The following is a 26,167-nucleotide window of genomic DNA, read 5'->3' as shown; positions in this document are numbered from 1 at the left end:
AAATCAGCTAACCAACAACTTTCAGTTTTAAGTTCTATACGTTCTTTTATAATCATTGATGTTAGAGTCCACTTTTAGTCTTGTTCTTATTTCTTGAATTCGAGCGGCTGTGTTTATAAGGTGTGTAACGTAATAAGTTATCAAGAGATAATGAGACAATAGCAAGGGATTATTATCAACATACTCTATCAAGATTTATTAAGGCTATCAAGCTAATCACTGATTTCTCAGCTTCAAAACTCTCATGACCGGTGTGGTCGCAATTCAAATGGTGCAAACGATGATCAAGGCATACACATCAACTCCCCGTAAAACGTTCCTGCCTGAATCACCTTCAGACATAGTAACCGGTGAACGTAAAACCCCTTCCCACTATCTCACCGGCACAAAACCACGAGAAGCACTCCAATCCGAACAAAGCAGCAATACTGGCATCTTCGACTTTCAGTTCTTTCCTGTTCTTCCACATGTGCTTGACATAATCTAGCTCCTTCCGGAATGACTCCGTACGGCCAGGGATACTGCAAAAGTTGAATCGAAAGGAGTCATTAAGATAAGCACTCGTGATTCTGATTTTTGGCCGATATTACAGCCTCCATAGAGTAACCTAATATAGTATTTGATTATAATGGACAGAATATAACATGGAAATTCATATAATCATAGGTAATCATTGACTATTGTTACCAAAAAACAATCCATTACTTCCCATACTACCGAAGATGAAACCAGCAAGCTCCCAAATACGAGCCACATATTAAGAGAGGGGAGTAACAAAATGACATTTATCCCGAGAATTCTCTAGTGAATGGTTTCTAAATTCTTGCTCACGAGTATGAAGTAAAAGTTAACCCGAGGATGTTCAATTTCAACAGCAAGAATTTCACTCACGAAAAATCCAAGTTCTCCAATCGAAAAATGTTCTCTCAAAAGTCACTGCGGCCATGAAAGTTTCCTATTAGCATGCAAACAAAATTCATATCTAGTAGTCTAGACCAGAATCCTAATCACAAGCGTCATCCACAAACTTTGCAACAAAAAACAAAACCAGGAACACCAGTGTTCTAAAAGGTAGAATTTATGAACAATAGACGATTAATTATGGAAATATGAGAGAATCATGAACACAGTACTCTAGAAGTGAGTAATTTTGCAGGCTCGATAAGAAACAATGTCAAAGCACAAGGTGTAATCAAATACATGCCTGAAGTAATGCAATATCATTTTGTCCAAATCTACTAACAACAACCGGATAAAGTTTCATACCATAACAAAATTACCAGATACACACACACGTGTGTGTGTAAATTAAAAAGAAAAACAGAATCGTTTGTTCGAGCAGCATTGAACAGGCTACAACTATATGCACTGGCAGTGCCAGCTCTATACGATGGATGTCAAATGACACCCCAAAATTTTTTGAACTTTATAAATTTAGCACCTTAAAATATATATTTTTTAAAATTTGACACCCCAAAATAAATTTTTGACACCACAAAATAATTTTTTTAAAATTTGACACCCCAAAATAAATGTTCTAACTCCGCCCCTGACTATATGACTGGAAATATAACCACTGCAAGATTTCACTTTTCACACTGAAGTTAATAACAATTTCACCCCTTGCCACCTCTATCAAAACAAAGGGAAAAAACTCCTGGTTTGTGCCTAAGAAGTACAACTACGAAACAACTTGATTGATGAGCTGAACTAGATCTAGAATATTTCTTTCACCATATATGCTATCCGCTACTTCAGTCAGTTAGATAAAGCATACTTCAATCCTTTTTGTTCTTATAGCCTCAAATCACGGGAGCTATACAAACAAATATTTAGCATCTAATACATGATATCATTGCTCAAAACTTTTGATGATGGAAGAGAAAACCATAAACTAATAATCAAGTCAGCTAAAACAAATGAAATCTAACATGCAAAAGTATACATTAATCGATTTCGATGCAGGAAAATTCACTAACGGCCTACTACAAGAAAAAAACAAATCAGAATTCAAAGTTTTTCCGATCAGCTAGTAACAGATACCTAGCAAGGCGAGTGTAAAAAAGCTGCCTAGACAACTCGTTGCACTTCTCCACTGTAGGCGGCTCCTGAATGTATTGCTTGTTCTGCTCCAACAACTGCTTGTAGTAAGCAGTTCCGTTCACCTCAACAAACTTCGACGCTTGGCACGCCTGAGATTGCAACTGCTTCAATTTTGAAAATCTTGACGCCATCAAAACCTGCTTCACAGACAAAACATAGAAACAATTAAATAATAAAATTTCCGCCTCTCAATTCAGGAAACCTAAAGAAACATGAAATCAGCTAATTGAAACACTAAAATAAGCACCAAAAATTAGTGGAAACAAATAGATTGCACAGTGATCAAGCATTGGAAATCGATAGATCTGAGAATAACAGATTACTGAGATGCTTTGAAATCAATTTAATTGCAGATCTAAGCAAAGGAATTGAATCTCACCTTTGATGAAAGAAGTTGAACATGAAATAAACAGCGTTGTCGATGGAAGGCAATGGAAGGTGGACTGGTATTGGCTTATCGTCGCCTACATTGGAAAGAAGAGCGCGCTCTTTTGGGTTCAGTGTATTCGTTCGCTAATGGCCTCTTTTTGGGCTTTTATTTGAGGTTCTGTTTTTAGTTTATGTAACTTGAAGGGGTCACTTTGTAATTTCAACAGTATTACTATGGTTAATACCTATACTAATCCAACATTATGAATTTAACCCCTTAACTCTAATTTGGTCAATTTAGTCCATGTACCTTTCAAAATTTGATATTTCAATCATGAATGAAGTAATATATGGACAATACGAGTAAATTACAAGATCTAAAACCATAAAATTGAAAAATACAAACTAAATCTACAATTTACATATAATATTTGGGCTCATATAGAAATTTAACCAAATCTACAACTTACATTGAGAACTAATTAGAATATTTTAAAGTTCAAAGAAGAATTTTGAATATGAACCATCATTTAGGTCCTTTGACCAAATTTATCGTTTTCTTAACTTAAACGCATTATTTTATTATTTTATTTATTAAACACATTATAACATTCTTGGTGATTTAACCTAAGATCTTGAAGAATAACAACAATTAATTTATCACTAAGATCGCTTGGTGTCATACAAATCCATTAATCCATTAAGTCACTAAATTATGTTCAAATGATTGTTTTGGCTATTGAACTATGCTCAAGATGATATTTGGCCACTGGACTTTAAAAAATTATAGAATTATCATCAAATTTGTTGAACTGTTATAGAATGATCATTCAATGGCATCTAATGTAATTTACCCTTTAATTTTTTTTTTTTACTAAAGTGACAATTTACCAACCTATTTAACTAACAATTCAAATAATACACACTTGTAGAAGTAGAACATGTAACATAATAATCTATTCATTTAGAGAATATGTCTTAGTTCGATCCACGTTCTCTCAAAATTATAAATTTGAATTTATTTATATATAATTATCTTTGATTTAAGACCATAATATGTCATGTTTAATTTTCGTGTCACATTGATGGCAAAAAGGTTGCATTATTACAAAATGGATTAGTGATTGAGTTTGATGCTACATTGTTGGTGACAATGAGTTTGGACTTTGAAAAGTAATATCAAATTTCAATTTGTACTATGTAAATCCTAAAATCTTATCAACCATATATCTTTGGTATAACACATAACTTTTTTTGGTACAAAAAAGTTTAGCTCGGTATAGTTTTTCCAGTCCAGGAGAGGGCATTTAGAGTTTTTCTATAAATATAATTATATTTTTAATGTTTTTTTAAAATAAATAAATTCTAAAATTACCAGTTGGTAGAGCACAAGGTTCTTAACCTTGAGGTCGTGGGATCGAGTCCCACGGAGGGCATTTCATAATTCGGAGGTCTCTTACGGAAGCTGCTCTCAACCTGGTGTTGGGGGTAACCTACTATCTTACCTCCCCCTTACCCCATACATATGGGAAAAAGGGACATCCATTTTTAAAATTACCAGAATATGGCACGTGTCACTTAGGGAGAATGCTAATGGTAGTTAAGGCCTGAGCACATAAAGTGGTAACGTTAGGCACATGGATCATTCAAAAGATAATTTAGGCACCTATTCGTGAAAAGTTAATAGTTTGGATACTTATTTTATAGTTAAACCAAAATTAAATTATGGTTGATTGTTAAATCAATACATAAGATATTTCTAAAGCTTATCACAAAAGTAAATTAAAAACAAATAAAAAAATAAAATAGAGAATATATAAAGAAATCATCTTAAAACATGGAAAGTTTTTTAATTTAAAATATAATTGAAAGATTGAGGCATAAATTGTCTAATTTCAAATTTGACAAGGACCTAAAAAATCTTTAAACTCGAAAAACAAGACCAGAGGTTTAATTTATCTAATTATAAAATTGATAAGAAGTAAAGATATATTTAAAACCAAAAGATGGGAGGGGCCAAGGGTTAATTTACTAAATTTCAACATTAATAATGGCCTTGAAAATAATTAAATAAAAAATTTAGGAGGCAATGACCTCTTCCAAGTGAAATAAATATGTATATATACACCCCGCCGGTATATATATTAAGCCCCAAATGTTTCAAAACTTTCATTTTTATCCATATAAATTATATACATAATATAAAAGAAAGAAATGACACCCTTTTTAGAAATATTTTCACACCCTTTAAAAAAAGAAATTGACCTCGTATTTTAAAAATATTTAACAATAATTTTAAAATTCAATTTTCTCACTTAAAAAATATTATTTATATAATTTCTAAATTTGACACTCCAAATTTTTTTTTCTAAATCCGTCCTTTTATATATATATATATATATATATATATATATATACATACACACATACATACACAGTATAGTATTCTGTAAATTTATCAATTGTATAATGGTTTATATTCATAAATGAACTATTTTAACTTTAAATGAAACATTAAGAGATAACCTACTTAGCAAAAATTAAAAAATATTTAATTTAATGTAAAAAGTAATTTTTTTAATATTGTTTCATTAAAATTTAGCAAAAATATATAAGAGGTCTCATTGTGACCCTTTGACCAACGTTTTTTGTCGTTGATCGTTACAATGTGTAAGTTTACGGTGCTGACGTAACAGTATATTTGCCATGTTATATTTACCGATCTAGCCCATCTACCATGTCACCCGCCACGTTAATCTGCCACCCTGGACTGCCAAATCAGTATCATAACGGTCATCGACGAAAAACGTTGGTCAAAAGGTCACATTGAATTTATTTTCCGAGCTCGAATGTCACATTGAAAGAAAAAATAATATGATGACCACGTTATTTATTTTCAAAGGTACATAGACCTCTGATTTTTTTCAAAATCATAACTAAAGTTTAATTTTTGTTTCATTTTAATACCCCATTCAAAATCTAGTGTTAAGTTTTGAAAAAAATTGAAAGTTTAGTATTAAAGCAGACCAAAACTGATAGTTTATATACTAAACGCGATAAATTATTAACGGCGTGATACTAAAATGAAACAAAATCTAAATGTTAGGTATAATTTTGAAAAATTGATTTAGGTTCTAAATACGTAATTTACCCATCAAATTAAGACTCAGTTGGCCATAAACAACATATTTAAGGCCAATTTTTAGTGCGAGTGGGAGGCAAGTAAGCATTAGTAAGCTAAAACATTAAAACAAAGCAGAAAAGAAGAGTTCAACAGATCTGTGTGTATTATCATCAGCAAAACAAAAGTCTGCTACTTGTGACACTAGCCAACAGAGTCTCACGGATGGAAAGGAAATCATCAAAACTTCCCGGAAGACGGGGAACGACGCGTAAAAACTTCCTCGACTATCTTAGCGATCGATTTCTTCCGACACATTAATGCATCGGAAGAAAGTAAAGAAAAAAAAACGTGCTAACGATTTGTATTCCTCACACTTACAATTCGAGGTACATCTTAGAGCTCGACCTTGCCGGTGGCCTTTGATCGAGCAGCTTTAAATCCTTTCCACCATTTTTGTACCCTGAAGGAGACCTTGGTTGCGTGTCTCTTCAGTGTTTCGCCGGCATCTTTCATTCCTTTGAAGATCGTCTGTTTCCAATCACCTTTTTTACCATCTTCTTTCCTCAGAGCTTTTCCCTGTCGAAAGAAAACAGATTAACAAGCAATCAAAACAAGAATCGCATGAAAACTTTAATCCGTTGTGGAATTTTGATAATTACCAGATTTGATGGAAATTCATCCTCGTCATCATCATCATCATCGTCAGCATCTAAACCAAAATTATTTTTCATCAGCTCCTCCCTTGAATACATTTTCATGCTCGGTGCACCCGGAATGCCCTGAAACCGTAATAAAACAAAGATCAAATAAAACATCAGGCATGAAACATAATAGTATTAACTCGAGCAATAAATCTTTAGTCACCTCCATGGATCGTAACATCTTTTCCATCTCAGCTTCTTTAGTTGGTTTGGGTACAAAAGGTTCTCCCGGAATCCTATCCTGTATGTAGGAACGACAAGAAACCAGTTCGATTATAAACGGCCCGTCTTTTCTTCACACCAGATGTAAAAGATAATCTCATCAATGGAGCTTGTAATCCAACATTATAACCACAATCTTGTTTAAAACCCCAGTTGTTTCGTGAGAGAGTGTCAAGAATCGATCAAAGACGAATAACGCTACATAAGTGATGTTTTCTAATGTTCATGGATATGAACCGTTTTACAAGAATCAATAACAACTTTACAGCCATACGATCACGAAGCAGATGATATATGACCTAGTGAAAACAACAAAAAAGTATAGGATTACCTTTGGTAGTGGAGGAGGCTTGGTTTTGCATGCCTTGGTTAGGTCTTTACATAGATAATTCGCCAGTGACTCGATATCAGGCTTCGAAGTGTATATATATTCAGCAACATCGGTATCAGAATACCCATAACCTGAAGAGACAGGAAACAAAAACTCATAAGCATCCACTTAACAATCTCAGAACACGACTGCTAAAACGAAACACCGAAAAGTTCGATGTTACGAAGATAAACGTTTAGTTACAAATGAACAATTTGTTTATGTCATTAAAATCTAACCTCCTGACAAGTTTTCTCAATTGTTTTACACTCTGTATTGCAAATCCCTTCGGCATCCTGTTCAACTAGCTGCAGATATATGAAAACTCCTTGAGTTAGCATAATAAGATTAATGGAAGTTTGACAATTAGGCACCTATAGTTAAAAGTTAAATCTTTTTATTTTTACAGTCCAGTCATCGATACATTAAGATTTTCCATCAACACACCCATGCATTCGTAATAATTTCATAAGCAAATCAGTGATACTAGGGATGAATGTTCGATCGAATCGATTCAAAAAAAAAACTTTCTAGTTATACGAGATAGTAGGCATTTTTTGATGAAAAATACTAAAATTAATCCAAATATACTTCTAAATAGTGTTTATGACCCGAATTCTGTCATCCAACCAGCTTGATGGAAACAAAATGAAGTTTTATCGTGGATGCGGAGGCTTTCAAGGTAACCCATCACTAATATTAGGGATGAATGTTCGATCGAAACGAGTCAAAAAAAATTCTAATTATTCAAGTTGACAAGTACTATTTTATAACTCGAACTTGAAATTTTATAAAATTTGAATCGAGTTTTCGAGTTATTATTTAAATTTCATTGTAAATATTAATATTATAATATTATTTTATTCTAATTTAAATGGTTTTTTATAATAATGTACAATATATATATATATATTTCTTCTTAGTTTTTTCATATGTGATACTCAACAAACAAAATCGAACACTCGACTCAAACTTAAAAATAAATCCACTAATTACTAAAAATTTCAAGTTATTCAAGTTGTATTTTATATCTCAACTCGAACTTGAAATTTTTCGAGTGTTACAATTTGGAGTCAATTTGAGTCGAATAAAAAAAATCAGTTTTTTGAGTTGAGCCGAGGGTCCATGGGCGGAACACAAACAATATGTTACAATAAAGCGCAGAAATTCTTTAAAAAACTATTTCAGAACACTGCGAAATCGTTTACCTCTAATTTATCTCCTTGCTCAACTATATCAATCTTCAAAATCCAATCAGCTTCCTCCTTCTTCAAATTACAAACATTCTCCGCAATCTCAATGATCTGATATTCTGAGATCTAAAACCCCACCAAACACCAATCAAAAACAGAATTTCAAAAAGGGAAATTCACAGAAAACAAGGCGAATCCAGATGATTAAAAATTACCTTCTTGGGAGAGATCTGGGCTTGTTTGGATTGAACTTGTTGATACAACTGTGATGCCAACTTCTCACAAACCTGACATTTGATGTACGGAATGTCTTCCTTCCGAGGAGCTGCCACTGGTTTCTGGGCACAAAGAGCGACGGGCAACACTGTTGATAATATCAAAACTGAGATTAAAAGAAGCATGATTTGCTCCATTTTCCCCATTTGATCTCTCTTTGAGTGTAATGCTTGATTAGATGAGTTCTTATAAAAGCTCTATATTTTGGCTTAATACCAAAATAAGTGCTCAAACTATATCATTTTTTTGAAATAGGTGCCTAAACTAATTTTCGTCTCATCTAGATGCCTAACGTTACAACCGTTAACCGTTTAGGTGTTCAGGGCGTCAACGGTATTAATTTCTCCAGTTAAGTGACATGTGTCAAAATCTGGTGATTTTAAAATTTATTTTTAAATAAAATGTTATGATATTTATAAAAGAACATTACTTTTTCTTATTTTATAAAATAACCCTAAAATCCCAAATCCTAACCTTAATCCGCCACCACCGCCCTTTTCGGCCACGACCACCCCACCGATGTTGTCCCTACCATCCTCCTACTCGTACACTGTCTCATTTTTTGTAGATTGACTGTCGAAATCGCATATAATCGTGATTTTAATCCTAGGGTTCTGGAGGTTTAAAATGTTGATTCATTGTCGATCAGCCACGATTTCATGGGGGTTTTTGTCGCCGGGAGGAGGAGAGGTCGAGTGGAGCTTTGTCGACAGCAAAAGGCAGCTGTCGGTGTGGGTTTATGGGTTGAAATAAAGGTTTTCAAAGTTTTGAATTTATTTCAAAATTTGTGTTTTCTGTTTTTTTAAAAAATATATAATTTTAATTTTTTTAACTTTAAATAATTTTTTAAAAATTACAAGGTTGTGACATGTTTCATCTAACGGGAAAATTAACACCATTACCGGCCCAGGAACCTAAATGGGTAATGTTTGTAATGTTAGGCACTTGGATGAGACAACAATTAGTTTAGACACCATTTGTAAAAGTGGATATAGTTTGGGCACTTATTTTGTCATTAAGCCTTTTTTCTAATTTTTACCGAAAATGATGGAAGATTCCAAGTGTTACTTGAAGTGTTAAACGGGAAAAGATTTTTGGGATAAAGCAACTTTTAGTCATTCAATTTAACAATATTTTCTAATTTGGTCTTTAAACTACGAATGGTCAAAATATACGAACCTAATAAGTTTCAACCCGACCTTTTAAGTTTAGGCTCGGGGGTGAATTTTTTAAATGAAAAAGTTGAGGTTGAATTCGATTCGAATTTAAGGTAGTTCACTATCTATTTTACTATTTGTGCCCATTCGTTTTCTATTATAAATATATATATCTAAAAATTATTTGTGAATTTGTCACCAATTATAATATCTATTTTCTATATACTTTTGTCGCTATAGTAGATCAAATTTATCATTTTCGCTATTATCATATTTTCGTATCAATTTAGCCTTTGAAGTTGCTCGATTGTATCATTTTATACCTTACCCCTTATTTAAAATCTTAATTTATGAATCCTAAACCCTAAAGCATTACCCAACCATCTCTAAATTGTAAACCTTGAACTCAATTTAGGGTTTATAATTTAATGTTTAAGTTAGAGACAGAGTATAAAATGATACAATTAAATAATTTCGAGAGTTAAATTAATGTGAAAATACGATAGAGACGAAAGTGAAACATCATTAAACATTAAGGTGGATTAAATTCATATTAAAGTCTTCAGTTTTCCAATTGAAATCTGAATTCATCCCTACTTTAATTTTTTTGTTCACACTAGTCCTTGAACTTTTACTCAATTTCAGTAATCTTGATCATACGATACGTAGTGACAAATCATCACGATGACTAAAAATGAAATGTTGCGAAATTTACCGATTAATGTTGATAAAAAATGTTTATAGAGACTAAATGTAATAACATTGATAACCAAAAAAAAAACATGCGTGTTTCAATGCATCTGATTGGTCGATTTGAGGTTTGAAAGGTGGGGCCCACCTTGTTCAACGAATGGGATTTGAGAGAACACGTAGTTCTGGTTTTCTTTTTGGTAAAATTAATTTAAGGGTAAAATTAATTTAAAGGGTTAACTACATAATTGATCATTTTTCTTATATATTTGTACATTTTTATTCATTATATTTAAAAATGTTACATTGCAATCATTTGTGTAATTAATTTATTAAATTTTAGTCACTTATGTTATTGATTATCATAATTTGCTCATTGGACCAAAACGCAAGGTCCCCTAAAATATCCACGTAAGCGCCCAATAAAACACGAGGTCCATAAACGTGTTTTGTAGGACCGAGATAGTCCTCCTACGTGAGCAACTTATAGTATTTTTCTAATTAATTTTGTTTAAGGTACTATTCCAACAAATGAATTTTTAGGGTCTTTTAAAATAACAGCGCCTAGAAATAATGTCACCAAACACCAAAATCTATGTCATAAATCAAATTCATAATTTTTTTTTGTTTATAACATTATTTTATTATATTTTTATATTTATAATACCAACTATAGATTTTTAATATTTATAAATATGAAAGTTGTGTAAATTCTAGTATAATATATTTTTATATCTGTGGATGTTAAATAATGGTATAATATGTATATTTTACTATGTAAGTAGAAATAGTAATTAATTAACATAAACTCAAAAAAAAACAATTAAGATTCTGTAAATTTTATAAGGTTATTGTTTATAATTTGATTTTATTATATCTTTTAATATTTATAATATTAAGTTGAATCAATACAAAATCAAAGTTAAGTTTTGAAAATAATGATTAAACTTCAATCCAATTCTAATATAAAAGCAAATTAATTCGCAATCATTTATGCTGCGATCGTTGTTGCTCGAATCCAAATTTTCTAAAAATAAAATCCATTATTTTAACCACTAAGATAATTGAATTCATGTCACGTTTTTATTAACATATAAAACATATATTATATAGAACTCTTGATTGATTATGTGTCACGAGTTAATCAGATATTAATTTAATTAAATTTTTTAAAAATAATGAATATTTTACAAATTATTCTTTGTCGATCGAATAAAATCAATTTTGAGTTGGTTGAACGACAAAGCAAAACGCCACGAATTGCAACTTCAAAGGCCCATTTATGCATGAATGTCTATTAAAAAATAAAAGAAATATGGATCCACTTGACGGGATTGATTTTTATGGTAAACAACTTGATATCGTTTAAGCAAGATGCAAGTTTAAGTTTTTGTGTAGGCAGAAAATTACCGCTATGACATTTACCCATCAAAATTAAGTGTACGATATGGATCGATCCGGATTAATCAAGACAAAACCTTGAAACTGAGTAGATAATAAAAAAAGGGTAAAGTATAGTAATGATCACTAAACTTTTCTAATTTTTCATTTAGGTCCCCCAACTTTTAAAACTTATAATACAGTCTCCCAACATTTAATCCGTTTGCAATATGGTCCCCCAAAATTTAGTATGTTTGTAATATGGTCCCCGAAGTAACTGTTTGGGGACCATATTGCAAACAAACTAAATGTTAAGAGATTGTATTGTAAGTTTTAAAAGTTAAAGGACCTAAATGAAATTTTCATAAAAGTTAAGTGACCATTACTACACTTTACCCTAAAAAATAATATGGACCCACAGATAAAGAATCCAATGACAGACGTACACATCACTGCGGCGCCAATCACTCCTTTTCTGTGTTAAATAAAAAATATTAAATATGGACCCACGAAAGTTCCCACCCAATGACAAAGTTACACGTTACTGAAACGCCAAATCACTTTTTTAGTTGAAACCCACATGATAACCATTAACCTCGTTTCTTCCTAAATATTTAAACGAAGAAACTAAAATGTCAAATTCGGTTTTAGCCCATTGTAGTAAATTCAAAATTAAGTTTTAATCCCTATACTTTAATTTGACATAAATTTTACAGTATGTAAACTACTCATAACCACACAAAATCCTAAATCAATGGATACTACATGTTTATATTATCGATATAAAATACTTAAATTATACGATAATTTAAATTTTTTTTAAGAAAAAAGCTTTCGTCATCCTTCTCAATCAATCCCTACCTGAATCCACGGCTTCATAGTCGTTGCACCAACAATGACGCTAACTAAACTAAGATTCAATTGATTTTATTTGATATAATTTGATCCCTTTAGTTAGTTCAAATGTTTAAAAACATTGAATATTTCGATTAAACATAATAATCCATATCATTATGATCAGTTAAAAGTGTATTTTTAAAAACATTACCTCGACAATTTAGTTAGAATATCCAATAGTATTAATTATTTAAATTAGGGTTGTAATTGTGTTGAGCTGAAATAATGACAAACTCCAGTTTGGAAAACTCGTGGTTTGATACTAAGATCGAGCTCGTTTTAACATCAGTGCTCAAACTCGGCTCCATTCATGATTAACCGAGTTATTCGAGCTTGAGTTGGATTAAAATCATTTATCAATTTTGGTACGAACTCAAAATTGAATAATCTCATTCATATTCAATAATATAAATAGTAAGGATAGAAATTTATTTAACCATATAAAAATATATATTAAAATCATAAAAATTCAATCAGACTCACGAGCAATTCGAATTGAGATTATGATGTTTTAAATCTAGTTTGACCGATAATTTGAGCTAAACTTAATAATTATCAAATCGAATTTAAATTTTTTTGATTCAAACTTTAATAACTTATAAGAATAGGTGTCTCATTTACACCTCTAATATAAACCAACTAATATTAAAAAAGGAGCAAATAATACTAAATTAAAGTATAAATACTAAAACCCAAAATTTATCATAGTAAAGGGACAAAAACCATAATTTAACCCCCAAAAAAAGTTCACCAACAAAACGACCCCATTTAGGTAAATAGAATATATTCGCTTGGGTGAAACGGTGACGTTTAGCCGCTAAATAACTAACCGAGGGTTAAGATGATACCAGAAGTGCGGTTAAAAGAAGTAAATCCGTTTGGGTTTTATCCCGTAAAGCGTCGGTGGAGGCTTCGCCTCTAACTCTGTTTATAAAAATGAAAAATAAGAATATTTTAAAAATAAAATAAATAAAAATAAATAGAAAAAATAAACTCAGTGACCAAAAATGCCTTATAATATACGATTTTAATCAATGTTTTATGGATTTGCAAAAATGACCAACTAAATCGCAATGCGATCGATAATTCGCAACGCGATTCTGACTATTGCATTACGATTTTTCAAATTCGCGTTGCGATTTTTCGACTATCGCAATGCGAATATGTAAATCGCAATGCGAGTATGACAATCGCAACGCGATTCTGACTATCGTAACGAGATTCTGACTATCGCAACGCGATTCTGACTGTCGCAACGCGATGCTGACTATCGTAATACGATTTTCAAAGCGCCATTATTATCGCAACGCGTATTTTTTTTCAAATTTCAAATACGAATATTAATATATCGGAACACTGAACCGTCCACAGTATATCCCGTAATCGCAACTCATAACCTAAAACCCTAGATCACAACTCAGTCTCATCTCCATCTCTCACTCTCTAAGGCGACATCCGTCCCCATCTCCGACGAAATCCGTCTATCTCCATCTCTCAGAGCCACCCTCACAATCATTCACGGTCAGAAATAGAAAATCAACCAAATCAACCACCGAGTATTAGTTTTTTTTATTATTTTTATTTTAAAATTTTTGCATTATTATTAGGTTTTTCATATTGAAATTGATGATAAGTTTACTAGTAATTTCAATAATTGATTAATCATTTCATTTAGATTGCTTATTAAATTCATTCGATTGCTGCCAATACTGCTAAACTGTTTAGTCTTTAATCCCTGTGAATTTAGTATTTGTCTTTGTTTTGTCTTTTGGTTGAAGTAATGCAATCCATTCAAGTTTCAATTTTAGTATTTGAAACCGAGAATCACAACGCGAAATGAAAATCGCAACGACAGAATCGCAATGCGATTTTAGTTTCGCGTTGCGATAGTCAAATTCGCGTTGTGATTTTCATTTTCGTGTTGCGATTTTAAGTTTCAGAAACTATTCTTTTTCTGCAAATTGAAACTTGAATAAATTGCATTACTTCAACAAAAAAACAAAGACAAATACTAAATTCACAGTGTTGCAAATTTAAGTTTGAAGAATAAACTACTACTATTTATGTTTATTGTTCTTGGTATATCTTCGCAATGTAGTTTTTGGTATATCTAACTTGGTATGTTTATTGTTTTTGTAGAACTTTTATTCGGCTCAATTGACCTTAAGAAATAAATTAAGCCTGGCCAAAACAATTGCGTCGAAGCTTTCACCTGCACAAAGAAAAATATTTGAGGATACTTACTTCGGGCCATGGCTGAAAGTACAACATCCGGGTGGAGATGCTATGTTGACCCATCTGTTTCTTCAAACCATGACTAGCGATCTACCAGAGACTATACAACGTCGTGATGAAGAGATATGGTTTGATTTTCCACCGGCGTATACGTGTTTTGGGCGGGAGCACCAAATTAACAAAAATGACCACCTTCGTATACATGACCACCGGCATGTAACTAACAAAAATGAGTCAACAAAATTATATTAATTTACTAACCGCAGCACCAATGGCGATAAACAACAACTCAAAGCGTCCATCTCTATCTGTTTTGATATGAGTTATCGACCCAGGATTTTTCAGCTTTAAATTGTGACAATAAGCCGGCAGTTGGGCAAACGTTGCTTCTGGCGACCCCCTCAACAATTCCAAGGCATAACATTTGGCTCTCCAAGCTTGAGAATATGAGATACTAATCTTGAACCGAGCATTCATGTCAGTCATAATTTCATGTCCCCGATATACCCTGCCATTCAAAAACATTAACTCAGCCAGAAAGCCACCCAACACCTTTTTGTTTGCATGTCTATGGTGAGGAAAAACTTGGGTTCTTGAACATGTATGTTTATCAATAAAAGTCCTAACTTGAAACATTTCGCAATCTTTTATCCTCTTTGCAATCATACGCCACGTACAGTTTTTGTCAATCATACACCTTGTTTCGAAACGATCTTTGCTTGATTTGTTAACTTTTAGTTGATAGCCATATTCCACACATTTCGTATACAAAGCTATATTCAAGTCTTCCTTTGTATCAAAACAATCATCTTTCTTGATACGAATAATTTTTGTGTAACAATCAACTGTTATTTTTACCAACTCTTCTTCCGGTATCTGAAGTAATTCTGGCATATTCCAATTATACTCCCGTGGCATTTTTTCGGGGACTTTTCTTCGGGGATTTATTCTTCTTCTTTTTCTTCTTCAGGGTTATATGAATTACAGAATGTATGTTCAACATGTTCATTCACAGTCATAACTTCCTCCTCATTATCATCAACAACATCTTCCTCGGCAGCGGCTGTTTCATCATAAAAATTCGGGTATTGATCAATATCAAAATCATTACACGCAGGGTCTGTTTCTTCTTCTGAAACATCATCAAAATCCGAGTATTGACCAAGATCAAAGTCCGGGTATTGACCAAGATCAAATTTCGAATACCGACTAGTACTCACAATTTTTTCTGTTGGCTCATCATCGTCTAACTGATTAATACGAAAACCGGAATTTGGTGCTGAAAGTTGATTGGGATTTGGATTAGGGAAAGGTTATGGGTTTTGAGATTGTGTTTGGTATTTGAAATGCGATGAAACAAAATTTGCTTGGTGATGAAATTGTGGTGGAACCATTAAATTTTGAGCACCATAAACTGGGGTTGAAAAACTTAGTTGATTACTACCCGCTACTGACCCAACTTCACTACTTCTAGGTTCAACAACATATAATGTAATATCATCTTGCGAAACACTAATGTAAGCAATGAATCGTTCAACATCTTCATTGTCGGTTAACAAATAAACTTTACATTTTCTCTGATAAGATAGCCTAAATCCACTTAAGGGCTCTAAATTCAATTTATTTGTAACACGTAACATTAGAGTTTCATAAGTTAACTTTTTTAATGACAGTTTTAGTTGAAGATTCATGGGTAAATGCATATATTGTAAAACACCATGAACATTCTCCCATGACCCTCCAAAACACAAATCTATCCAAACATGATCAACATTAGATGATTTCATTATTGTAAATTAATTTACTAAACAAACAAGCTGTGAAACTAAAACCTGTTGCCGGATGGGGAAGGATGTCGTTGGATATAGGAACGGATGTCGCCGGAGAGAGTGATAGATGGAGATGAAATGAGTTGCGATTTAGGGATTTAGGTTATGAGTTGTTTCTGCTACGTAGTTATATACCCAAAACATTTGTGTTGCGAAACTAAAACCTGTTGCGAATTTGAAATTCAGTGTTACGACAGTAGAATCGCGTTGCGACAGTCAGAATCGCGTTGCGACAGTCAGAATCGCGTTGCGACAGTCAGAATCGCATTGCGATTTACATATTCGCATTGCGATAGTCGAAAAATCGCAACGCGAATTTGAAAAATTGCAATGCGATAGTCAGAATCGCGTTGCGAATCTGAAAACTGATTTGCGATACCGGAGATCGCGTTGCGAATTATCGATCACATTACGATTTAGTTGGTCATTTTGACAAATTCAAAAAAAATTAATTAAAATCATATATTATAAGATATTTTGAGTTACTGAGGTTATTTTCTCAAATAAATAAGAGAGAGGGAGAGAGAGAGAATCGCTTTTATAAGCCATTCAAAATCGAAGCAAAAGAGAGTCTTTCATATTTATCGAAGGAAGAAAACAGAGTTTCTTTTCTTTCTCCGTTTGAAAATAACAGAGAGAGAGCCACAGCCATGGCTGATTCCAACGATTTCGTTCCTCTCGTTGCTGAAAAGATATATCTTGGTGGAAAGGTTTTCACCCCATTCATTGCTCTTTTGCATTTCCATTTTGCATTGTTGAATTGGGTTTTTAGTTTTGGGTCGAAACGAATTCGATTCTGCAATATCGAGAAATTTAACGAAATGGGTTTCATTGGATCTATGCATTCCTTACGTGGTCGAATTTGTTTTACACATTTTGGTGAGCTGGGGGATTTGCATTTTTTATTGTTGAATTGGTTCTCTTAGTTTTATGAGAATAATTTCTTTCTTGAAAATGGGTGGAATTTTTAACTTAATTCCTCAATATCGAGGCTCTGACGAGATGGGTTTCATTTGCATTTGATATATATATATATATATATATATATATATATATATATATATATATATATATATATATATATATCAAAATATTTGACTCTGATGTTTTGTTGTTACTTTTGCCTTGCCTTTGAAATTACCTGCTTTTACTTTTGGTTTCTTTGCTCGATTGGAGATTCTTTCCTTCTTTCTTTGTTGTTGCTTGTGATGACAACAGAGGATGGGATAGTGGATTCTTCCAACTATTCAGTCATTCTGTAAAATCACATTTTCTTACATGTCAATGTCTTCTTTTAATGTGGGAGGTTCCATCATCCCATGCTCTCCTTTTAGACTATAATCTCCCTTTTTTGAAGAATGCAATGATTAATATCTGGAATCACTCATTTCGTGTACCTGTCTTTTTATTCTTTTAAATCTTTTACAAAGCTCATGTTCAGTTGGATTTCACTAAAAGAGGATGTGTGCACATGGGATGTGCTTTTTTTTATTTTATAAATTCCTCATATTATTATCCAAGAAACAGTAGAACTCAATCTTACAACAATACAATGCCCAAAAACAGCACCCACCTCCTAGGAGGAGCTAATTCCCCAAGCTAGGCAAATATCCCTGTTAACTACGCTACTCTTTATGGCTATACGAACAGATTTCATCCTAACAATCTCTTTAATACAATTCACAATGTTATCAATGCCTCTGCTTTTACTCCTAAATTGCCTATGATTTCTTTCTTCCCATATACAATATACATATGCACACCAGGCTATTCTAAGTATAAAAACAAGAAAAGTTTTGCCCTTAAATCTAGAGATCGCCCAGCTTAATTCCTCATCCCAGCTTCCCACTGTTCTGTCAACATTACACAGTCGAGTGATGATCCCCCAAGCAGCTTTCGAGTATGAGCATTCGAAGAAGATATGGTTGCGGGTCTCAGCCTCAACACTACATAGCCTGCACTTATCGTCCACCCCAATCCCCATTCGGATAAGTCTGTCAGTAGGTAATCTGTTAAGGATTGCCATCCAAGCAATGAGAGAGTGCTTGGGAATGTGCATAGGGAACCAAACAACCTTGTGCCATTCCACCTTCACTGTCATCCCCCTAATCTCCTGCCACAGCCAATGAGCATTAACCTTCCCCCAGTCTGCAATCCCTGAGAATAGAGGTCGCACTTCCTCTCTAACCTTCAAGATTTTACGTATGCTCCAACTGAAAGATGGTTTACTTTCAACAGACCAGAGATCAACCCCTTTAATTGTGGGATGTGCTTTTGATGAATAATTTGTCTTCATTTTTTTAAGGGCTACATGAAACAAATGATTTGTCTTATGTAATTGAAAGCTATTGTTGCTTAACAAATTGTAACTTAGGGAAACATTATGGTACTCGAAGTTTCGAATGCATATATTCTATATGCTTAATTGTGGTTCTTAGCTCTCTCTGTGTTGATTTCTATGCATTGTATATCTGTTCATAATCCGTGCTCCTTGCAAACATCTGCCAGGAACATCGTGTACCAACGCCTTGTGGTTCTGTGTCTGTTATAGTATATGGGGATCAAGACAAGCCAGCACTAATCACGTATCCTGATTTGGCATTGAACCGTGAGTATATTGCTGTCAAATACCATAGCTCCTTTGCTTCTTCCCCGGTTATATGATGTTTTTATTCATTAAACCAAATGCGAGAGAAATTCATTAGAACATATTCATTTGTTCCTCTTGGTCGGCGTTTATCTGCAAATCTGCTTTCTATCAATTACATTGTTCCTTTTGTGAAACTTTTTTTTCTCAGATATGTCTTGTTTCCAAGGATTGTTCTTTTGTCCAGAAGCCGCCTCCCTGCTGCTGCACAACTTCTGCATTTACCATATTAGTCCTCCTGGTCATGAGGTCTGTAAATTAGTTGGCATATTCCTGTTTGCTTTATTCTATTCTATACGGGCTATTTTATCACCTCGTAACAAACTAAATCGGTTGTTGGATTTAATTATTCACATAGTTTCCTTTCTGGCACTCTCACAAGAGTTCTTGCAGTTGGGAGCTGCTCCAATTTGTGAAAGTACTTCTCCGCATTCTGTTCACGACTTGGCTGATCAGATCCTTGAGGTTCTCAACTTTTTCGGGTAATCTTATTCTTTACTGTTTTTACAAGACTTTTTAGTTGATGCCACCATCGCGCTTTTTATCAGAGCCATCGGATTTGGTTGGTCAGTATTTTAGTTGAAAAGGAGTTTTAATAGTTGGGGTTCTTTTCAGGCTAGGTGCAGTGATGTGCATGGGAGTAACAGCGGGGGCTTACATTCTTACTCTATTTGCCGTAGGTTTCCTCGTGAAATCTTTTTGAGCAGTATATTTAAATTTTTCAATGCAAGTTCATTGAAAAAGATTTTGCATCGCAGATGAAATACAGAATACGAGTACTTGGTTTGATACTTGTATCCCCTCTATGCGGAGCACCTTCTTGGACTGAATGGTTCTATAACAAGGTTCGATCTTAAGATTGTTGATTATAGTTAACATTATTTGTGCATAAACTTTTATCGTCTAACTAAATCGACTTATAATCTGTAGGTGATGTCAAATTTGTTGTACTTTTACGGAATGTGTGGACTGCTGAAAGAGTTTTTGCTTCAACGTTACTTTAGCAAGGTATCCTATTGTTTCCTTCCCAGTAAACTATCTTCCAAGTTTCTTTTTGTTATATTTTCGCTTCCTGGGTATGTTGAATAATGGGATTTTTATATATTGTAACAGGAAGTTCGTGGTACTGCCGAAATTCCCGAGTCGGATATAGTCCAAGCATGCCGAAGAGTTAGTGACTAACATTTCTTGTTCTTTTGCCTTCTTTAAATACTGAATTTCCCATAGTTGACATATTCATATTGCATGTTTGTTTTCTTAGTTGTTGGACGAGAGATATGCATCGAATGTGATGCGGTTTCTTCAAGCAATTAACAGGTACGATAAGAGACTGCTTCGGTATCATATTACTTCTCTGTTAAACTAAATATATAATTTTGTAGTGATTGAATGTTTGTATTCGGAAACTTGCAGAAGACCCGATCTTTCCAGTGGGCTGAAGAGGCTAAGATGCCATACCTTAATATTTGTCGGGGACAGCTCGCCTTTTCACTCCGAGGCCCTCTACATGACATCCAAGTTGGATGGAAGATTTAGTGCCTTAGTCGAGGTAAGTACTAATATTACCTTTGTAATCATGGACGACTATAGTTTTTTATTTGTTATTACGACTTCGAACGATGCAAAGTGGATTTTTTTGCTTTTGCAGGTCCAGGCTTGTGGATCAATGGTAACCGAAGAACAGCCGCATGCAATGCTGATACCGATGGAATACTTCTTCATGCGATATGGGTTGTACAGGCCATGCCAACTAACTGGTAGCCCGAGGAGTCCGTTAAGTCCATCTTGCATCTCACCGGAGCTTCTCTCTCCCGAAAGCATGGGCTTGAAGCTAAAGCCAATAAAGACCCGTGTGTCGCTCAAAGTTTAACGACGGACGGGATTCCTTTCGTTACTCGTTTGGGGGGGTCGATTCTGTCGTCGGAAAACGAAAACCTACAAGGTTAGAGAAGCACAGTTTGTGGGAGGGTTCGGCTTTGTAGATACAGAAGCAAGAAATTAAAAGAATATAATGGGTTAAACATGGATTCATTCTTTTGTAGCAACCAATAATGGATATCCATCCCTTCAAATATATTCATTATTGTATCGATAACATATGTCATTATCTGATTTATTAAGTAAATATTATATATTACTAATATTTCAGAATGTCTTGATCTTCAATTTCATACAAATTCGGATATATGTGAATGAATAAATTTATCTCATTGGTTAAAGGAACTGTTGTTCTTAGAGATTATGAGTTCGAACACTAATAACTATAATAGAGTGATTGAATTATAATAGAGTGATTGAGTAATTATTATTAAATAGTTCAAAATTATTTAAACAGCCCATTGCCTTTTGTCTTTTGTATTTATGTTTCTGTAAAACAAATATATTTGGCCAATCACCCCCTTGTAGTTTCATCAAGAGCACGACTGCACGAGTATCAATGATTAAGCAGCTGAAGAAAGGTCTCCGAAATTAGGCCAACTCCTTTTGTTTCCGACGAGAAAGAAAGCTCAGGCAGCCTCGGTTTCTGTGAAATAATAACTAATACATGTTCCTTTTATTGCATCCGAAGTACCTGAAATCTGTCTTTCTGAGAGACAAAAGAGCTTACCTTGTTGTTTTGAATCACCAAAGGTGCAATTTTTTTCTACCAAGAGCTTTGTTTTGATGGAGAAATGTGATTTGGGTGGTAAAACCGTGATAGTTGCTGTTAGAGCAGCAAGGAATGCTCTGCTCTGGTCTCTGAGTCATGTTGTTCAAGCTGGGGACTGCGTTAAGCTGCTTCTTGTTGTTCCTTCTCAATCTTCAAGTAACTTACTTTTCTCCCTCATAAAAACATCTCCTTTCACTTCTTTGTTTGTTTTATAGAATTTGCCAACAAATTTTAGGTATTGAAAATATCATCATTTGGGGACTGAATAGCATTTGTTGAACAAAGTTTGGATCTTGAAACCTTCTAGAGCTTGTGGTTTATTTGCACAAATGTGCCTTTCTTCCTTTGTTGAAGCTGTTGGTTTGCTCATAAATGGCCACTTTAGCATGCATGAATCAAAAGAAAGAACATTAATCGAAATTAATGGACATTCGAATCCTTTAGGCGAAGATCATGTTCATTAAGCCAAAGTTTGGATCTTGAAACCTTATAGAGCTTGTGGTTTATTTGCACAAATGTTCCTTTCTTCCTTTGTTGAAGCTGTTGGTTTGCTCATAAATGGCCACTTTAGCATCCATGACTCAAAAGAAAGAACGTTAATCAAAATTATTTTCCGGTTGAAAACATTTGAATCATCTAGGCTAAGTCATGTTCATTGCTATCAGCTTAATATGCAATTATCAATTTAAGTTATTCATGATTGTTGCACTGAAAATGAGGTTTGATGATAACTCATTTTGATCCAATGGATTCTCAGCCAAAAAGATATGGAGGATTTCGAGATTTACGAGTGATTGCGCCTCCGGTAATTTGAAGTCTATCTCTGGAATTAGTTCAGATAGAAAACAAGATGTTGCAGATTCATGCTCCCAAAGGATTCTTCAGTTGCAAGATGTTTATGACCCAGAGAAGGTTAGCAGATTAGTTTTAGTTCTTAAGTTCTTTGTTGCTGGTATTCAGGTTTTTATGTTCATGCTTACAGGTGAAGGTCAGGATAAAAATCGTTCCCGGGTCGCCACACGGAATCGTTGCTGCCGAAGCGAAGAAAGCTCGATCCAACTGGGTTATATTGGATAAGTAATATATACAATGTAAACTTTGTTCTCTTGCATGGTTTTAGCTATGTATGATCATGCAAATTACTCAAGTTGTTAGTTATAATTGCTTTCGAATCCTTTCACAGACACTTTAAACACGAGAAGAAGCACTGCCTGAATGAGCTGCAATGCAATCTTATCGTGATGAAGCGAAGAGCTGAAATGCAATCTTGTCGTGATGAAGCGAACTTGGGCGGAGGTTGTTCGATTGAATTTGGTCGGATCACCGAACATTGAACCTAAAGTGGAATGGCCGTCATCGTCTGAATCAGAAACATCTCCTAGATATAGGAAAGGCATGCATGGCCTGTTTGATGAAACTAAAGGGCCATATTCGACTCCTGTCAGCAGTCCTGAACATGAATCGCCCCCGACTGCTACCAATGTTGGAATGTCGTCAATATCGAGTTCCGATCCAGAAGCCTCACCGGTTTTCCTCCATGGATTATACGAGAGGTTGAAGAAAGATCATTCGTTCTTTAGTGAAGGAAGCCGAAATCCATTTGAATCGGATTCAGACTCCAACAGTGAGCTAGATCCTCCTACAACAGTTTCATTGCATCTTGGGAAGGGTTTAGAGAGATCGAACGATTCATCTCTAACGTCAACATCGAGCATTTTGTTTGAGACATCACCAGCATTGAATCGAGAACTTGATCTCGGGGTCCTTAATCACAGACTTGAAGCTTTCTCACAGTCAAGAAATGCTCCTCCTAGACCTCCTCCATTATGTTCAATATGTCAACACAAGACTCCTATATTCGGGCACCCTCCGCGGTCTTTCACGTATGCTTAACTGATATGCGGTACCAATGGCTTTTCACAATTGAATTTCTTGGCTGAAGGCGGATTTGGTTCTGTTCATAAAGGGATCTTACCCGACGGTCAGGTCATGCTGTGAAGCAACACAAGTTGGCTAGTTCTCAAGGTCGGATGGAGGGTGTATATTTTCGGGTCAAGTCAGGTCGGATTGACTAAAAACCTAACCCGTTACCATCTCTAGAACTAAGGCATATGATTTAGAATCGACGAGTTTAGATTCAATTCAATCTTATAAAGTTAAATTAAAAAAAAGTTCGGTTTAGGTTAAGTTCAAGTTTAAGTTAACAAATTCTCAATCAAATCGGAGATAACAATATAATCTTTTCTAATGAAAACGAGAATTATATATTTGTGTTGGGTGCGGGTTGTGTAAATATTTATCTTAAATTAGGTCAAATTTTAAATTGAGTGAAGCTTTTCTAAATCCGGGTGGAATCATATGACAATTGGAGAAATAAAATATTCAAGTGGATAAAAAACTTAACCCAACTCAAATCATATTTATCCTTGATTAGAGCATGCTCTAAATTTGAATTGATTCACCTTGATATATAATTTAAATTATGAATTTATATATTTATAAATATTTTTTTTTGAATTTTTGCGAATTCAAATAATATTTTGGTTTATATGTTGAATTTATTTTTACAAATACTTTTTTTTGTTAAGTTAAGGTAATTATTAAATAGTATATGTTGTAAATACTCCCAATTATTTATAATAAACATTCAATCACTATTATTGTAGTCGTCGGTGTTCGAATTTCAATATTTTATAAATAACAATAATTCTTTTAATTACAAAAATAATTAGGTTCACGCTATTTGATTTATATTACTCATGTGAATATGTATTGTTGATTCGATATCTATACGGTTGAACACAACTTTAGTTACTGTCCTTAAATTTGTGTTGGACCCTAGTCCAATGGTAATAGGAGTGTTCAAATTTTCGAACTAATTCGGTTAACCGACTAAAACAAATTAATTTGGTTAATTCGGTCGGCCACCGAATTAATTCGGTCAGTTAACGATTAAGAAAATTTTTAGAATTCGGTTAACGATTAATTCGGTTCGAAATCGATTAATTAACCAAATTAAACGAAATTAAATTTTAAATATTAAATATATTATATATAACATATGGCTCAACCCAAACCATTTAAAACTCAATTAATAATTTAAGATCTAATAACTTTTAAACTTAAATCAATATTAATTAATTAAAAATTTTATATAATTTTTTTATTTTATAATTATATATTATTTAAATTAATTGTAAACTGTTTTTTTTAATTAAAAATATTATATATATTATATATAACATATGAGCTTATCCCAAACCATTTAAAACCCAATTAATAATTTAAGATCCAATAACTTTTAAACCTAAATCAATATTAATTAATTAAAAAAATTATATAAAATTTTTATTTTATAATTATATATTATTTAAATTAATTATAATTTTTTTTGAATTAAAAAATATTTTATTTTTATATAAATTAGAAAATTTTAAAAAAAATCGATTAATTCGAAAATTAACCGAAATTTATTCGGTTCGGTTAACGGTTAAAGAAAAAGAGTTTGGTTAATTCGGTTAATGAAAATTCGGTTCGGTCTGCCACCGAATTAACCGAATGAACAGCCCTAAATGGCAATGAGCCTTAACCAAGTAAAATTGGTTTAATATCGTAAGTGAGTTAATTATTTAGTTATATACGACACAAAATAAATTATTTAGAAATTTATGGTATTTATTTTAGTGATTTGAAATTCATCACGTCGAAGTGACGAGTTTGAATAAAAAAATTTATTATTTGGACAAACTAGTAATAGGAGCGTGACGAGTTTCATATATATTGTAACATTTGTCATAGATCCCAAATTAATTTTAAAGATGACATAATAAATTAAATTTTTTTGGGTAAAGTATAGTAATGGTCACTGAATATTTCTGAAGCTTGCATTTAGGTCCCCCAACTTTTAAAACTTGCAATTCAGTCCCCCAACATTTATTCCGTTTGCAATATGGTCCCCCAACTTAAACCACCGTTAGAAATTAGGGTAAATTATATAAAAGGTTATTGAACTTTTCAGACACTTGAATTTAGGTCCCCCAACTTTTAAAACTTGCAAAACAATCCTCAATTTCATTCTAAACCCCAATTTCCAAAGTAATTCAATTTCATTCTAAACCCTAAATTCCAAAATAATTCAATTAAATTCAATTATGTCAGATTTATTATTATTTAATTCATCTTATTTAATGTGATACGTATTTTTTATATAAATAATATATAATTCTTATCTGTTGAAGAAATTTTTTAATTAAAAAAAGTAGTTAGGATATAGAAGAGGTTGAAAATAATTCGAATTTTAAATTTATAAAATGTTATTTTGACG

General features: G+C 33.1%; 4 protein-coding genes across 4 annotated transcripts; 2 read left to right on the top strand and 2 right to left on the bottom strand.

Moving 5' to 3' along the window:
• Positions 1-98: 98 nt before the first annotated feature.
• Positions 99-2,641, bottom strand: LOC120114800. Its single transcript, XM_039135578.1, has 3 exons — positions 2,483-2,641; positions 2,044-2,240; positions 99-521 (listed from the first exon to the last, which is right to left on the bottom strand). Exons 2-3 carry the CDS (start codon positions 2,232-2,234, stop codon positions 335-337), a joined length of 378 nt encoding a protein of 125 aa, XP_038991509.1. The 5' UTR covers positions 2,235-2,240; positions 2,483-2,641; the 3' UTR covers positions 99-334.
• A 3,083-nt stretch (positions 2,642-5,724) lies between these two features.
• On the bottom strand, positions 5,725-15,274 carry LOC120114841. Its single transcript, XM_039135622.1, has 8 exons — positions 15,270-15,274; positions 8,298-8,555; positions 8,098-8,208; positions 7,129-7,197; positions 6,851-7,003; positions 6,461-6,538; positions 6,256-6,375; positions 5,725-6,172 (listed from the first exon to the last, which is right to left on the bottom strand). Exons 2-8 carry the CDS (start codon positions 8,502-8,504, stop codon positions 5,990-5,992), a joined length of 921 nt encoding a protein of 306 aa, XP_038991553.1. The 5' UTR covers positions 8,505-8,555; positions 15,270-15,274; the 3' UTR covers positions 5,725-5,989.
• Positions 15,275-19,048: 3,774 nt separating this feature from the next.
• Positions 19,049-21,216, top strand: LOC120114840 (protein NDL1-like). The gene is made up of 10 exons (XM_039135621.1): positions 19,049-19,154; positions 19,345-19,442; positions 19,587-19,675; positions 19,809-19,869; positions 19,952-20,038; positions 20,124-20,201; positions 20,307-20,363; positions 20,455-20,510; positions 20,607-20,742; positions 20,842-21,216. The coding sequence occupies exons 2-10, from the start codon at positions 19,347-19,349 to the stop codon at positions 21,061-21,063; spliced, it is 882 nt and encodes a 293-aa protein (XP_038991552.1). The 5' UTR covers positions 19,049-19,154; positions 19,345-19,346; the 3' UTR covers positions 21,064-21,216.
• A 641-nt stretch (positions 21,217-21,857) lies between these two features.
• Positions 21,858-23,873, top strand: LOC120114783 (inactive protein kinase SELMODRAFT_444075-like). Its single transcript, XM_039135567.1, has 5 exons — positions 21,858-21,999; positions 22,601-22,755; positions 22,826-22,920; positions 23,027-23,096; positions 23,140-23,873. The coding sequence occupies exons 1-5, from the start codon at positions 21,858-21,860 to the stop codon at positions 23,734-23,736; spliced, it is 1,059 nt and encodes a 352-aa protein (XP_038991498.1). The 3' UTR covers positions 23,737-23,873.
• The last annotated feature ends 2,294 nt before the right edge of the window (positions 23,874-26,167 follow it).

The sequence above is a fragment of the Hibiscus syriacus genome, unplaced genomic scaffold (genome assembly GCF_006381635.1).
Source record: "Hibiscus syriacus cultivar Baekdansim isolate YM2019G1 unplaced genomic scaffold, ASM638163v2 tig00110247_pilon, whole genome shotgun sequence".
NCBI lineage: Eukaryota > Viridiplantae > Streptophyta > Magnoliopsida > Malvales > Malvaceae > Hibiscus > Hibiscus syriacus.
Note: the sequence above shows the minus strand (reverse complement) of the source record. Positions and strands in the feature narration are given on the sequence as shown.